This window comes from Nestor notabilis, unplaced genomic scaffold (genome assembly GCF_000696875.1).
Source record: "Nestor notabilis isolate BGI_N333 unplaced genomic scaffold, ASM69687v1 scaffold25562, whole genome shotgun sequence".
NCBI lineage: Eukaryota > Metazoa > Chordata > Aves > Psittaciformes > Psittacidae > Nestor > Nestor notabilis.
In genome coordinates this window covers 226-12,750 of record NW_009918246.1, presented here as the reverse complement: position 1 = coordinate 12,750, position 12,525 = coordinate 226, and the positions used below count along the sequence as shown (strand labels likewise).

The 12,525-nt window shown below is 38.3% G+C and overlaps 1 protein-coding gene across 1 annotated transcript; it reads left to right on the top strand.

Annotated features, from left to right (window-relative positions):
* Window positions 1-255: 255 nt before the first annotated feature.
* On the top strand, window positions 256-9,751 carry FYTTD1 (forty-two-three domain containing 1). Its single transcript, XM_010009621.1, has 9 exons — window positions 256-328; window positions 559-690; window positions 3,650-3,795; window positions 4,571-4,683; window positions 5,531-5,627; window positions 6,632-6,693; window positions 7,545-7,619; window positions 8,402-8,528; window positions 9,631-9,751. The coding sequence occupies exons 1-9, from the start codon at window positions 256-258 to the stop codon at window positions 9,724-9,726; spliced, it is 921 nt and encodes a 306-aa protein (XP_010007923.1). The 3' UTR covers window positions 9,727-9,751.
* Window positions 9,752-12,525: the final 2,774 nt, after the last annotated feature.

Genomic DNA, 12,525 nt, shown 5'->3' with positions numbered 1-12,525 from the left:
TTTCCTTGGACAGTAGGTAAGATGATTGCTTTGGATTGCAGATACCTGGGGAGACAGAAATCTTGTTTGTTTTTTTTCCCTTCATCTTAACCTCAGTGAACATAGGAAGATAATTGATAGGCTGAGTTCTCTCTGTGGTTTTTCTTAACTAATTTTGTGTGGAAGAACTGAGGCTTGAACTGACAGTTTGTATGCACTCTTCGAAATCTGGGAGTGAGATGAAATTATCTTTTCTTTCAAGGTATACAAAAACTAATGGAGTCATTCAGTTTAAAATTTAATGATGGACTGAATCCATCATCTTTCAAGCCTATTGGATTTTCTGGAGGTATGCAACCACTCCTCTTTTGCTAGGGCGTTATATTATAAAGCAAGTCCTATTATAAGACTAACAGGGACTGGGTGTTTTCTAGTGATAATGCTTCTGGAACTGTAATTTGTATGTGCTGGCTTTGCAGGATTAACTGGTCTGTTTCCCATGACTCCAAGCTGTTAGGGTTTTTTCCTCAGAACTGGAACATGTCTGCAGTAGGTAAAATTTTTATTTTCTTCTTACAGATGATATAATTAAACTGAACAAGAAAGAAGAGAGAAAGCAATATTCTCCCAAAATGAAAAGAGGGCTTCAGCAGAATCAAACTCGACAGTTCAGGACACCAGGCTCTAAGTGGGGAATCCAACAGCAGAAAGGTGTGTATGCTGCAATCTAGATGCACAACACCTTTTTTTGAGCTAGTGAAATGTATGGATTGACCTGGTCAATTCAGGTGTCTTTCAAATACTCTTACATGCAATGTCGATTATAATTAAATTCTTTGTGATCCATTTATGTTTCGTTTTGGTTCAGTGTGAGAAAGTTATTGACATGTTTGGCCAACAGGGAACTTAGGTGCTTGAGGGACTCTATTTGACTCAAGGAAGGATTGGCCTTCTTCTTGATTTTTTTTATTTATTTTAAGTTTGGAAATGGTGTTGATACTTTGTCCCTTCTCAGAAGTGGATAGAAAGAGTGCTTATGCCAGTGCCTGCATATTTGGAAATATGGAGGTCTTGCCAGAGCTCAGAGCTTTGTGTAAAAGAGCCAGCACATTTATATTTGGTAAGTAGAATTCTCCTAGCAGGTTTCCCTAAAACAGCTGTTACTGCAGACTGTAACACTGGCTCCAGGATACATAAATGCGTAGTGCAGACTGTCTGAATTGGCTTTGTTAAGAGTTTGGGATGCAGAGAAAGAACCATGTCAGCCTTCTCAAGCCAGTGTTTTTGCAGTGGAATATAGAAATATCAAATAGGTGGGGAGCAAGGAGAGGAAAAGTGCACAATAATAGGTTTACTGTAGATTCTAAAATGATTCCCAGGTTTTAGTCCAGACATGCCCAGAACCTGTTTGAAGTATAGACTGGTTTTGCTTATATTTAATATTGAAAAGTACCTGTTCAGCTCTGGATTATCAAAATATGGAAGAGTACTGTCTAATCAGAAAGCTGACCACCTCAATATGAGCTAATTAGGTGTTTAAGTTAATACATGCAATTTCTTGTTCAGTAACATTCATTTAAAACAAATACACATCTGTCTGGTGTATTCAGTGATCCCCATTTTATCTTTGTCTTGCTTAATGTTTGTTGAAGCAACAGCTCATCGTTAGCATCTTAGACACAAATATCTTTGGGGATCAATGCAATGTTGTGTTGCTCAGGGCTCAGAGGTTTGGTTTTTATACAGGCCAACATGGCAATGTTACTTATGCATCTTTAGTAAATTGATGACTGCAGGAAAATACTTTACATCTGTCAGCCTAAGTATAGAATTATTTGTGTAGGTGAAGTGTGTAAGTGAATTTAAATTGCACATTATCAAACATGGAGGCTTCTATTTATGACCGCAGTTGTTAAAAGCAATTGTTTATGATTTGAAGGGCACAAAAGAAGCAAGTACTAGAATCTGGAATTTCAGGAGGAACTTGAGCTGCAGATGCGGAACTAAATAACAACCATCTTGGCAGTTACTTTCTCTCTTGGAACCTTCTCTCCTTGTCTGCCCTTGTTCTAGGAAAACGAAAACTTTTTTTTTCTTTTTCTTAAATTGCCACATTCATGACATATTGAAACACTGAATAGCTTTAACTTTCCACACCTGTACAGCACCCCACATTTCATTTGAAAGCAAACCTCTTTTATATTGTTTTTTGAGCAGAAGGTATAATTAAATAGTTCTTCTGAGCAGTCCAGTTATTAGTAGCTTATGACCAATAGATTTGTTGCTGCTCCATTGCCACTGAAGCTATTCTGGTAAGTAGCAAATCCTCTGTTGTTTGTGGACAGCTACGGAAACCACAAATGATCAGCAGCATTCAGTTCCTTGTGGGTTTATAAGTGGCTGCCAAACTCTGGAGAGAAGCGAGGAACTTGAGCTGGGAGTCTTTTCAGCTTTTGGTGGAAGAAACAGAGAGAAGAACATTGTTCATTTGAATAAAAGTTGTCACTGGTGATACAGAGAATGCAACTGCACAAAACCCTGTGCAGCCTGAGCTAACTTTGAGGTTGTCATTCATTTGAGCAGAGGTTGATCCAGAGAGCTTGTGAAGACCTTTTTAGCCAAAGTAACCCTGTTTCTCAGGTTTTCTATTTAAAAAGAACATTTGCTAACCATTCACAAAATGCGGGTACATAGCAGCTTCTCTATGACAAAACCTATCAAAGCTGGGTTCTGGTCGATGGCATACCTCATGTCTCATGGAGAAGCACAGATTTATGATCAATGCTATGAAGTCAGATGTGTCAAACTTAGATGTGCTGTTGCTGTTAAGCTGACACCTTAGTCTTAATTTATCTTGAGGTCTGAGGTTCTAGAGGGGATAGTATTTGGGGATAGAACTAAAACATGGTCTGTATTCATAAAGTAAAGTTAAATGGCTCCAGACAGGGTTAACCAAAGCCTTGTAACTGGAGTTTTGAGGTGTTTATACTACAGACCTCAAACTTACAAGCCTTTTATATTCAAAGGCTGGTTTAATGCTCAGTTTCATTTAGACTGCTGTGCAGACTTCTAATTGAAAACACTTTACATGTGATGTAATTCATATGCTGCTTAATATGGTTTTGTGGGCCAATTGCTATGTTCTTTTTTTCTTAAGTCATGTCTTGGGAACTACTGATCTAAATAAATAAGCTTTGAAGTTGCTTGGTTGATTGCTTTTTTTTTTTTTTTTTTTTCCCCTTTAAATTAAACTGGTAATTTGGTAATTTAAAGTTTGCTGAATGGGTAGACACTGGGGTTTTGTTTCGGTTTGCTTTTGTATTATTCAGCACTTAATGAAATTCCATTTTGCAGTATTTTGGTATTTTTCTATGCCAGAATGACTAAGTCATCCCTGTAGACATGCCAAATAACAGATTTTCAGCAGAAATTAATGCAATGAACTAAAGCAAAACCAGGATCTATATGAGAAGCTGATTATTGTTGTGCTAGGGCTTGTGCCAAACCTGCTAGAATAACTGAATGACCAAATTGTATTCAAGTGTAGTGATAGCTTCCTCTCTAAGGCTTCAAGTGTGCAGCCAAATAACTTGCATTGGCTGCATAGCATCGTAAAGCAATAAGCTTTTTCTTTCAGTAAGGATTGTCAAACTTTCCATGTTTGTTGCAGGTTATGGTATAAGCCGTTTGGGACGCAGAAAGAAGATAGCAGGGAAGAAGCGCTCTTACGGAGTTGTAACTGGCTTGGCAGCCAAGAAAGCGATGGGTTCACGCAAAGGAATTAGTCCTCTGAACAGACAGCCACTTAGCGAGAAGGTAATTAATGCAATTTTAGTGGTTCATTTAAGAACAGATTAAAAGCATGAAGCACAGTGGCTTCAGAAGAGTGCTACTGAAATAGAAAATGGAGACAATCTAGTGCAACCTTTTATTAAATTGGGGATGTGTTTGATGAGTTCTTGCTTGTTTTGAGGGGAGTGGTTAATGACTAGGTTTGAAAGTTTTAACACTTAACTAGGTTGGACGTCATTAAAATTGAAGTACAGATGTATATTCTGTGCAAGTATGGAGGTAATTACTGTATTTTTATGAGAAAAGCTCACTTAATAGGATTTCTTGTGTTTGCATTGCAGTGATTCAGCCAATATGCAGGTGTTAAGCATGTGCCTGTTACAAAAATGGAAGCTTTTGCAAAATACGTCACTCCATCAGTAGGCTGCCTCTTCTGCACTCCTCCAGTGCATTGGTGCCTGCTCAATCTCATTCAGTATTGTAGAACAGGGATTGCTTTTGGATTGTGAAGAAAAAGAATTTTAAAGATATGTGAAGCATGTACTTTGTGAGTTTGGGGAAATACAGTAAACAAAAAGTAACTGCTGAGCTTTGGGTTTTTGTGTCGATTCCTCCCTCCAGTAATGAGTGGAATATACAATTCATGAAAGTGTAGAAGGTATTTTCAAATTATACTAGGCTGTGAAAGGTAGGCAAGGCTAAATGTATTCTATATGCAGTTTGTAAATGGAAATTGAAGGAGAAGTGTTTGCGTGTATACAGGATACATACATGCTATATATATTTATTGTTTTTTAAGAATGCGCAGCGGTATTATCCAGTTTTGAAAAAGAAAACAAACCTACAGAGACAATCTGAAATGCAGAGAAAACAAGCTCCAGCCCTGAGGAGGCATGCTCTGCTAAACAGAAGGTAAAATACCAAGTCTGCTTTCTGAACTCTCCTTGACACCTTCTGATAGTGAGTCTTGCTTGATAGGACCATGTCAAAGAGAAAACAGTAAGTACTAGCAGTAATAACACGGTCGAGCCTACCGTGTGTATGAAGTTCTACAAATCTGGAAGCCAAGCGTGGAACAAACATCATCCCAGTACAAAGCCAGATATTTTATGACCACATAGAGCACTCGGGAATACCTGTATTTGTGAGTACCTAGCATGCTGCCTTCATTTAAGTCATAGGCAGCCTATACTGAAATGGCCAGTGTGGATTTCAGTAGCTTTGAAGTGACAGCCATGGTTTAGTGAACTTTCCAAAGAAAACACCTTTGCGGAAGCTGGTGCCATCTTCAGTTTCATAGAAGTATTGCATGTTTTATTTGTGTTGGAATTAACATGTCTGTTATAAACTGCATTTTAACTGCTGTCCATGATGAAAATTTTAACTGAGTGACTTTATTGTGGAAACTGTAAACAAACTTTCTTTATATGAATCAAGCTGCTCCTTGGTATTCATCTAATCAGCAATGTTTAAAGTGCTGAAGGATACCAAGTGAAGTAAAAAGCTGAACTAATAACCATACTGTCCTGTGACATGGTAGCACTAGGCTTATATGTAACAGAAGTATTTTTGCCGTTTGAGTAATGTGTTTTGTTCCTAGTACAGGTGAAGCTTATTGCAGCTGAAATGTTCTGCCTCAAAGAGGCAGCATTGCAGATGTCCTTAAGGATGTATTGGGCGTTTTCCTGTCATACACAGTAGTCACTCCAAAATGTTATCTGTGGAGCCTTTGATAACTATATTTTAATAAATATTACAGGAATAATGCGTTGTCAGCTTTTGCCAGAATTGGAAACAAACTAAATCAGCAGAAAGATACTCGTCAAGCAACCTTCCTGTTTAGAAGGGGCCTGAAGGTAATAAAAATTACTGAACATGACAATAACGAAGTGCCACAGGTTCTAAGCTAACCTATAACACTGATATTAATGAACTAACTTTGAATATCAGATCTGAGTAGAAACTTAAAGTGGATTGGGAAATAGCTACAGGTTCTTCTAGGGAAGTATACTTGTCGTTTTTAGTTACTGTAATCTACTGAGTCCTGCTTCCTGTTCCAGTGTAGCTGGATTGTTCAGAGGGGCTTGGAACTCATCGGTGGTTGCAGGGTATTAATTTTTCCTTTTAAAAAGTAAATGTTAGCACTTTGCAGCTTTCAAAAGTTGCTTTTAGGTGAATAGAGGAGAAGCATATTTTAGAATGATTATGGCTGGGGGAGGGTTAGTTATACGGGGTTATTTATTTTAGTTATTTAAGTTGTTATTTTAGTTACGCAAGGATTTTTTTTAGTTATTTTGAGTATGATCAAGAGAACAGAGAGTTGTGCAGTGAATGATAAGTGGTGTTCTCAGTTTGCCCTCATTCTACATCTGCCATCATTGTGACTGTAAGTAGCTGCTGTATTCCGTCCACACATTGTGGAATTATGGACAGGGGCAGGAGGAAGAAAAATAAAACCAAAGTCCTTTAAAACAGCGGTGAGAGTGTATTGGGTATTATATGTGTTAACATTGATCGGATTAGGAGCTAACCAGGTTTTTCTCACTGGCCTGGTAAGGTTTTGGTGTATCTTGGTAAAGTGTTATGTTTGCTGACATAGTCCTCAAAAATGTTTCCATCTCTTTATTGGTTAAGTTACTGTCATTGACAATTTCGTATAAAATCACTGTGTTCTTAATTTCTTTCCAATGTCTTGCAAAGGTAATAGGATAGTTATCTTTGAAGTCCCTCTGAAATTGCAACTGTTCTTGTGCAGTGTACAAACAGCTTTAAACTTCTGGTTTTGAACTTCTCTATTTCCAGCTGCCGCAATAGGAATCAAAACAGTGTTCAAATTCAGTGTCTGTGTTGATGTTTTCAGGTGCAAGCCCAAGTGCAGTCAACAGATGATCTTGATAATCAGACAGTAAAGAGAACTCGTCAGTAAGTATGTAATTTGTAAAACTTCAGTTTGCTTACCAGTGAGATTCTCATTTTAGCTCTGGCTTCAGGGCTATGATAATTGAATGGTTTTTCTTTTACCCTGTATGCGTATCAACTGAGAGACAGTGATCCTCCCTCTATTCTCAGTTATTATCTTCTAATTTAACCAGGAGAAGTTTGTTTTTGCTTAAGACATTTGCAGGAATGAGGAGGGAGGAGGTAGCTTCAGAGGATCAGACTGATCTTTACCACTCATGGATACCACATAGACTGGAAGAAAAAATTCAAATGTCAGTGTTCTCCTGAGCTTTTAATGTAATTTGCATTTTATTTAATACACATATAAGCCTATAAAACAGTTTGGAAGTAAACAAAGCAGATCACAGGTGGACACTCGACTCTGCCTGCACGTATTCTTCCCATATGGTTCCATGCTTGCTAGGCTATTCACAACTTTGTTGGTAACACAGCAGGCTGAGTAAACAGCGTATGCCACAGACCTGAATCTGTCACCTTTTTGATTTGCTGTAAGGACCATTTGGGTCCCATCTGTGGCAAGGAAATGGAATGTTTGAAAAAAATGAACATTTCAGTCAGTGCTGCAGTTCCTGGTACACCTTGCCAGTGTGTGATGTAGCACTCACCTGAATAGGTTTAGATAGTGTAAAAGATAGAAGAATCAATAGTCAAGCTTCTTGCAGATTGTTTGACTGCATGTGGTGTTTGCACTGCCCTATATTCTGAAAGCTTGTATGTTCTTTACTAGTCCAGTGTTTTGGACACACATTTAAAGATACTTTGACTTAAATTTCTGTATATTTTTGTAAGTGACTTCTGTGTTTCCCATCTAGATGGCGAACTTCTACCACTACTGGAGGGATTCTAACTGTGTCTATTGACAACCCAGGAGCCATCATAACCCCAATGTGAGTTTTCAGAAAAGTTCTGAAATATTCTTAGCATAACCAAAATTGCTGGTCTGAGCCATTTAGCAAGTTCTTTGCAGGTAGTATTTCAGATGTCTTCAAGGTCACAGCTTCTTGAGAAGACTTTAAATCTGGCTCCTTTCTGAGTGTTTCTGAGCAATGTTTGAATAATATCACAACTGGATTTCACAAGACATGTCCCAGTTAGGAGCTTGATGCTGTGTTAGAGTCAAAGTGTGGTGGGCTGGTAAATTTTCACCTTGTCTGTTTCTTCCAAATCAGATTGTATTGCAGCTGTTCTGTCTGAAAAGGAAGGAGCATCTAGTTGATTAGTGATGGTAATAGTTCCTCCGTGATTCATAAAAATACTTCTGGAGCTGTGCTTAAGGAAAGCATTACTGTTTCTGTTGTTGATAGGAAGTTGATGGTACTGTTGTTTCATGAGATGTTTTATTTTAATCTTAAGTAGCCTCTTTCATTAGTAGCATTTTATCTGTAAGGAAGACTATCAATTTTAGTTTTCTGTATTTACGGGAATCATTAACTCCAAATTATGTATTTGTCAGAAGGAGTGAGAGGTAAAAGATGACTTCCTGTCAGGACACTTGCTGTCTGATTACAGTAACAAATGGTACCTTTTTATAGTTCTGCATGACTTGTACCTTCTTGAATTTGTACCCTTCAGCTATTCAGCCACTCTGATGAAATGGCTTGATGAAAAATTAATACCTCCACATAAAACACATATTCACTGTGTCCTTTGTACCATTCTTCTTTCACAGTTCCCCAAAATTGCGATTAACTCGTACTCCTGTGCCACCATTTCTGATGAAGAGGGACCAATCTGAAGAGAAGAAGATTCCCAAAGGGGTTCCATTGCAGTTTGATATTAATAGTGTTGGAAAACAGGTAAATGCATTTTCTTTGCTTAACTGTGGAAGTAGTTTCAAGACAGATGAAAGTCAGTGAGCTAGGCACTTTCCATCCAGACTCACTAGTGACAGGAAGGGGGAACTAGTGACTACTTTTTGTTTCCACTTCCAGTTCTTTCACTAACTTGCTATTTAACTTCATACAGGTAACTAAACTCACTGTTCCTGTTAGTCTAGTTCGTGTCTTGCATGCCCACATGCTTTAAATGGGATATAAAATGTTGGATATTTCTGAAAGCCTTTGAGTGTTCCTGCAGTGCTTGAGTCAGCAACTGCATGTAATTCAGGGATGAGTTGTTTTCAGTTGTGTCACCTGCATGAACCCCAACAGCTGAATTTATAAGGTGACTTTTGCTATGCATCTAGGAAAAAAAAATAATCTAATGATGTAAAGGCTTAAAGATGAACCTTTTTTCGCAAGTTTCATGAAGACACGTGATTTGGTTCAGGAATCTTGGTGCTGTCATTGAAAGAATTCTTACAGGGTGACAGTTAGATGCTGCTTTTGTAATTGGCGCCTTCCTGCCAGCTGTAGAAAACTCCATGGACTCAGGGTGTCAGACTGGATTTTTTCCTTCCATGAATAAGCAGTATGGCAAAAACAGTCTCCTACTATACTGTAAAATTAATTGAACTTTTGGACTAGACTCCAGTCTACTGTGTCAGCTGGATGGACCAGAAAGCAACTTTGCATTAACATAGTTAAAATGCTGCATTTGTTGAAGTTGCATGGCAACTATGTGGGAAAATTAGTGTAATAGAAGTTCCCTTTTTCAGTCTGTCTGTCCTCAGTTTAATGTATTTTGAGGATACGTTGTCTTCGCATTGTATACCATGTGTTTTTAATGAATTCTGAGAAATGAGAAATGCTAGCTCTTGATTTGTAGTCCAGTCTGACTTTTAAATGGTGTGGGAAATGATGAAATCAGCTTAAACCATTTTTTTCATCCAAGTGAGGCCATTAAGAAATCTGTGTGATGATACAGAATCAGGAAAAAAAAAAATTTGTTGTCTCTCTTACTTGGATTAAATTAACCTAATATCTTTTAAGACTATAGTTAAATTACTTTATTTCTCAGACAGGGATGACGTTGAATGAACGTTTTGGGATCCTTAAGGAACAAAGAACAGCACTGTCTCAGAACAAAGGGAGCCGTTTTGTAACAGTGGGCTAATCTGACAGATGGACTTGAGCACTGATCCCACCTACCTAAGAAACAGAGATAAAAGTGGGCAGAATGCAGCACACATCACTGAAATTCTCTGGACTTCATGCTGAGACGGTGGCAGAGCTCTTTCTCTTTATTACTTTGAATGGTAAAAGACATGATGCCCTGAGAGGGGGAAAGCGGGAAAACTGATCTGCTGGAGTGGCACCATCACCTGGTCGGAAAAGATTCTGTGGCCCAGCTAATGACAAACACCGATTTTGGTTCTTGTAACCAAAATACACAAATTTTAAAAGCTTTTTGTTTGGTGGTTTTTTGGTTTTTGTTGTTGGGTTTTTGGGTTTTTTTGGTTGGTTGGTGTTTTTGTTTGGTTTTGGTTTTTTGTTTTTGTTTATTTAGGAGTGCTCAGTATCTATTCTTTGACCCCTGTCATGATAAAGATTGTGTGTTTAATTACAAACCCCATTTTAGGGATTTTTAGGGACTGCCTATAAACTTTCCTGTGGGCTGCTGTTTGGCACAGAGCCTCAGTCCATGAATACTTTGGTAGTGATGTAGTGGCATTTTTCATGGGAGCATTGGTTGTATTTCTTTGTGGTTTTGAAGTTCAGGTTTTTTTCCTTTCTTGAAAAGTAAATGTTTTGCATCCTCACTTTCACAAATAAAGCTGTTAGCTGAGATATCCAAAATATGAAATTGGGATGGAGACTATTCTACTCTTACCCTTAAAAGTGGTCCAGATTGTAGTGGAGGAATACTGCACAGGCAGTGTGAGAGTAACTTACATTACAAATAGCTCAAGCTCATTATCCTCCTCTGTAAACAGGGTATGTCTGTCTCCTATTTTTTCTTAAACTTTTGCTTTGTTTCTTTTTGTAAGCTTTTTCACAAACTTAAAGCAATAACTTTGCAATTTTGAATAATTCCATAGGAATAAATACAACTGTGCACCAGAAAGCCAGTGGTACAGTAGAGTACCTTATCCTCCCCAGACATAGGATTCTCATTTTGCATTCCTTGCCCCAGAGGGTTTTCTCTGGCTCTTGGAAATAGCCAGAGGCAAGCAATCTAATGGCACTTGTTTGTATATACCAAAGAGAGGAAAGATGGGAACCTGATCAGAAGTGGTCAGACATCTTAAAATTGTCTGGAACCGGGGAATGTTGCTGGAGGAAAGCCCTCAGTTTGCCAGCATGTGTGAGGCGTTAAGCAGGAGCATGTAGTCATTGCTTTAAGCTTAGCTTTGTGCATCACAGTCTGCAGGATGGTAACAACTGGGGCATCCTCAGTCTGAATTTGTATGATCCCTAAAACAGGCACCTGTTCAGAATTGATTCCAGACCAGGAACTTAACTGTGTGCTATAGCAATGAGATTTAGGTAGAGTCAAGTAAAAGAACAACTGGCTTGCTGCATCCAGAAGTGTTTACGGTGTTTGAAGTGTGTTTAATTCCTTTTCTTGTTCTTCAAGAATTTACATTTGACTTCTTAGAGTTGGTTTCCTTGTGTTTTTATCTCAAATTCCAGGTTAAGTGGCACTTACCGTGAACTTCAATGTTGAAGAATGTTTGACATTAGAAGGGCTTTTGTATAGCAGTTTTAAAGTCAGAGTGCATCCTGATACTATATAGTACTTAAACCCTTATTTTTAATGTTGAAAAATATACCGTAGCAGAAGCAAACTAATCGTAATGGCGTTAAGAGTTCGGGGTTTTTTTTCCTCTTAATTACTAGTAGGAAATGGGGTTTTTTTGGAAAAAATGTCCCACTGTTAGAATTGGAGTAGATAAAGTGTTGTCAGTCACCCTGTTTCAGTGTATACATTCTTCCATGTGCCAGGATGCAACAAAAATAACATTCTTTTGCATCAACATAGATGCAAAACATTGATGCAATGCATCAAAAAATGCTAGTTTGTATTTAATGAGAAGATGCGTTACACTGTACCTTTTGGTATTTTTTGAAGAAGTTATTACATTGGATCTATTCTGAAGCTGTTAATTATTATTTTTTTTTTTTAATTAATAAAAAGTTACAGGTTTCATACTGTCGTGTTCCTGTTCTAACCACCTGGGCAGTATATTGGTTATGTGAATTTTGTCATATCTTTCAAGAGATTCTTAATAATTAGATTCTTGTTAAATGTTCTGAAGAATATACCAGAAAGGAGGCTTATTTGAAGAGGGCTCATATTCAGCACCCAGCCTAATATCGTGAAAATTAAGCAGTTCTTGGAGTGGCACTGTACAAACTCACTTGCATTTAAATATGTATTTATGTGTTTTTTCAGTAGCACCATATACCATAGTAGTTTAGTGTGATTATAGAACCAGATCCCTTAATTGGTCAGGCGGAGCACTGGTTTCATATTGCTGTGACATACCTTGCTAGTGAGAAGTCGCTGTCACCTGAACCTCGGGTTGCAGGATTGATGTGAATACCCTGAGAAAACAACCACCACTGTGGTTCAAATGCGGAGCTGGCTCTGCAGGCTTGTGTTAGCACTGGAAGTAGGAGGTGCAGGAAGAAAATGCTGCCTGCAAATAACGTTTGATAAGGTGTTGAGGAGGAAGAGTGTCTGAAGCCTTTGTTCTTCATTACCAGCTCAAGCCCGCACAGTTGCGAGCTTTGCCCGACCGTTCCAGTGTAACAGTACATCAGTGCTTGCCCAAATCAAGACCGGCGTTTATCTGGACACTGCAAAGAGCGCAACCTTTTAGGGACTGATGACACCAAGTTAAAGAAGACTAATCAGTTGTTACTCTTCCCACCTAGTTCGGATCCCTGCGCTCTCCCCTCGGTTTGC

What these genes read in the sequence shown, in the direction of transcription:
- FYTTD1 (XM_010009621.1), top strand. Translation starts at nt 256, where the DNA reads ATGGAGTCATTCAGTTTAAAATTTAATGATGGACTGAATCCATCATCT. An exon ending in GCCTATTGGATTTTCTGGAG is followed by an intron (nt 329 to 558) that starts GTATGCAACCAC and finishes TTCTTCTTACAG; the next exon opens with ATGATATAATTAAACTGAAC. An exon ending in GACAGCCACTTAGCGAGAAG is followed by an intron (nt 3,796 to 4,570) that starts GTAATTAATGCA and finishes TTGTTTTTTAAG; the next exon opens with AATGCGCAGCGGTATTATCC.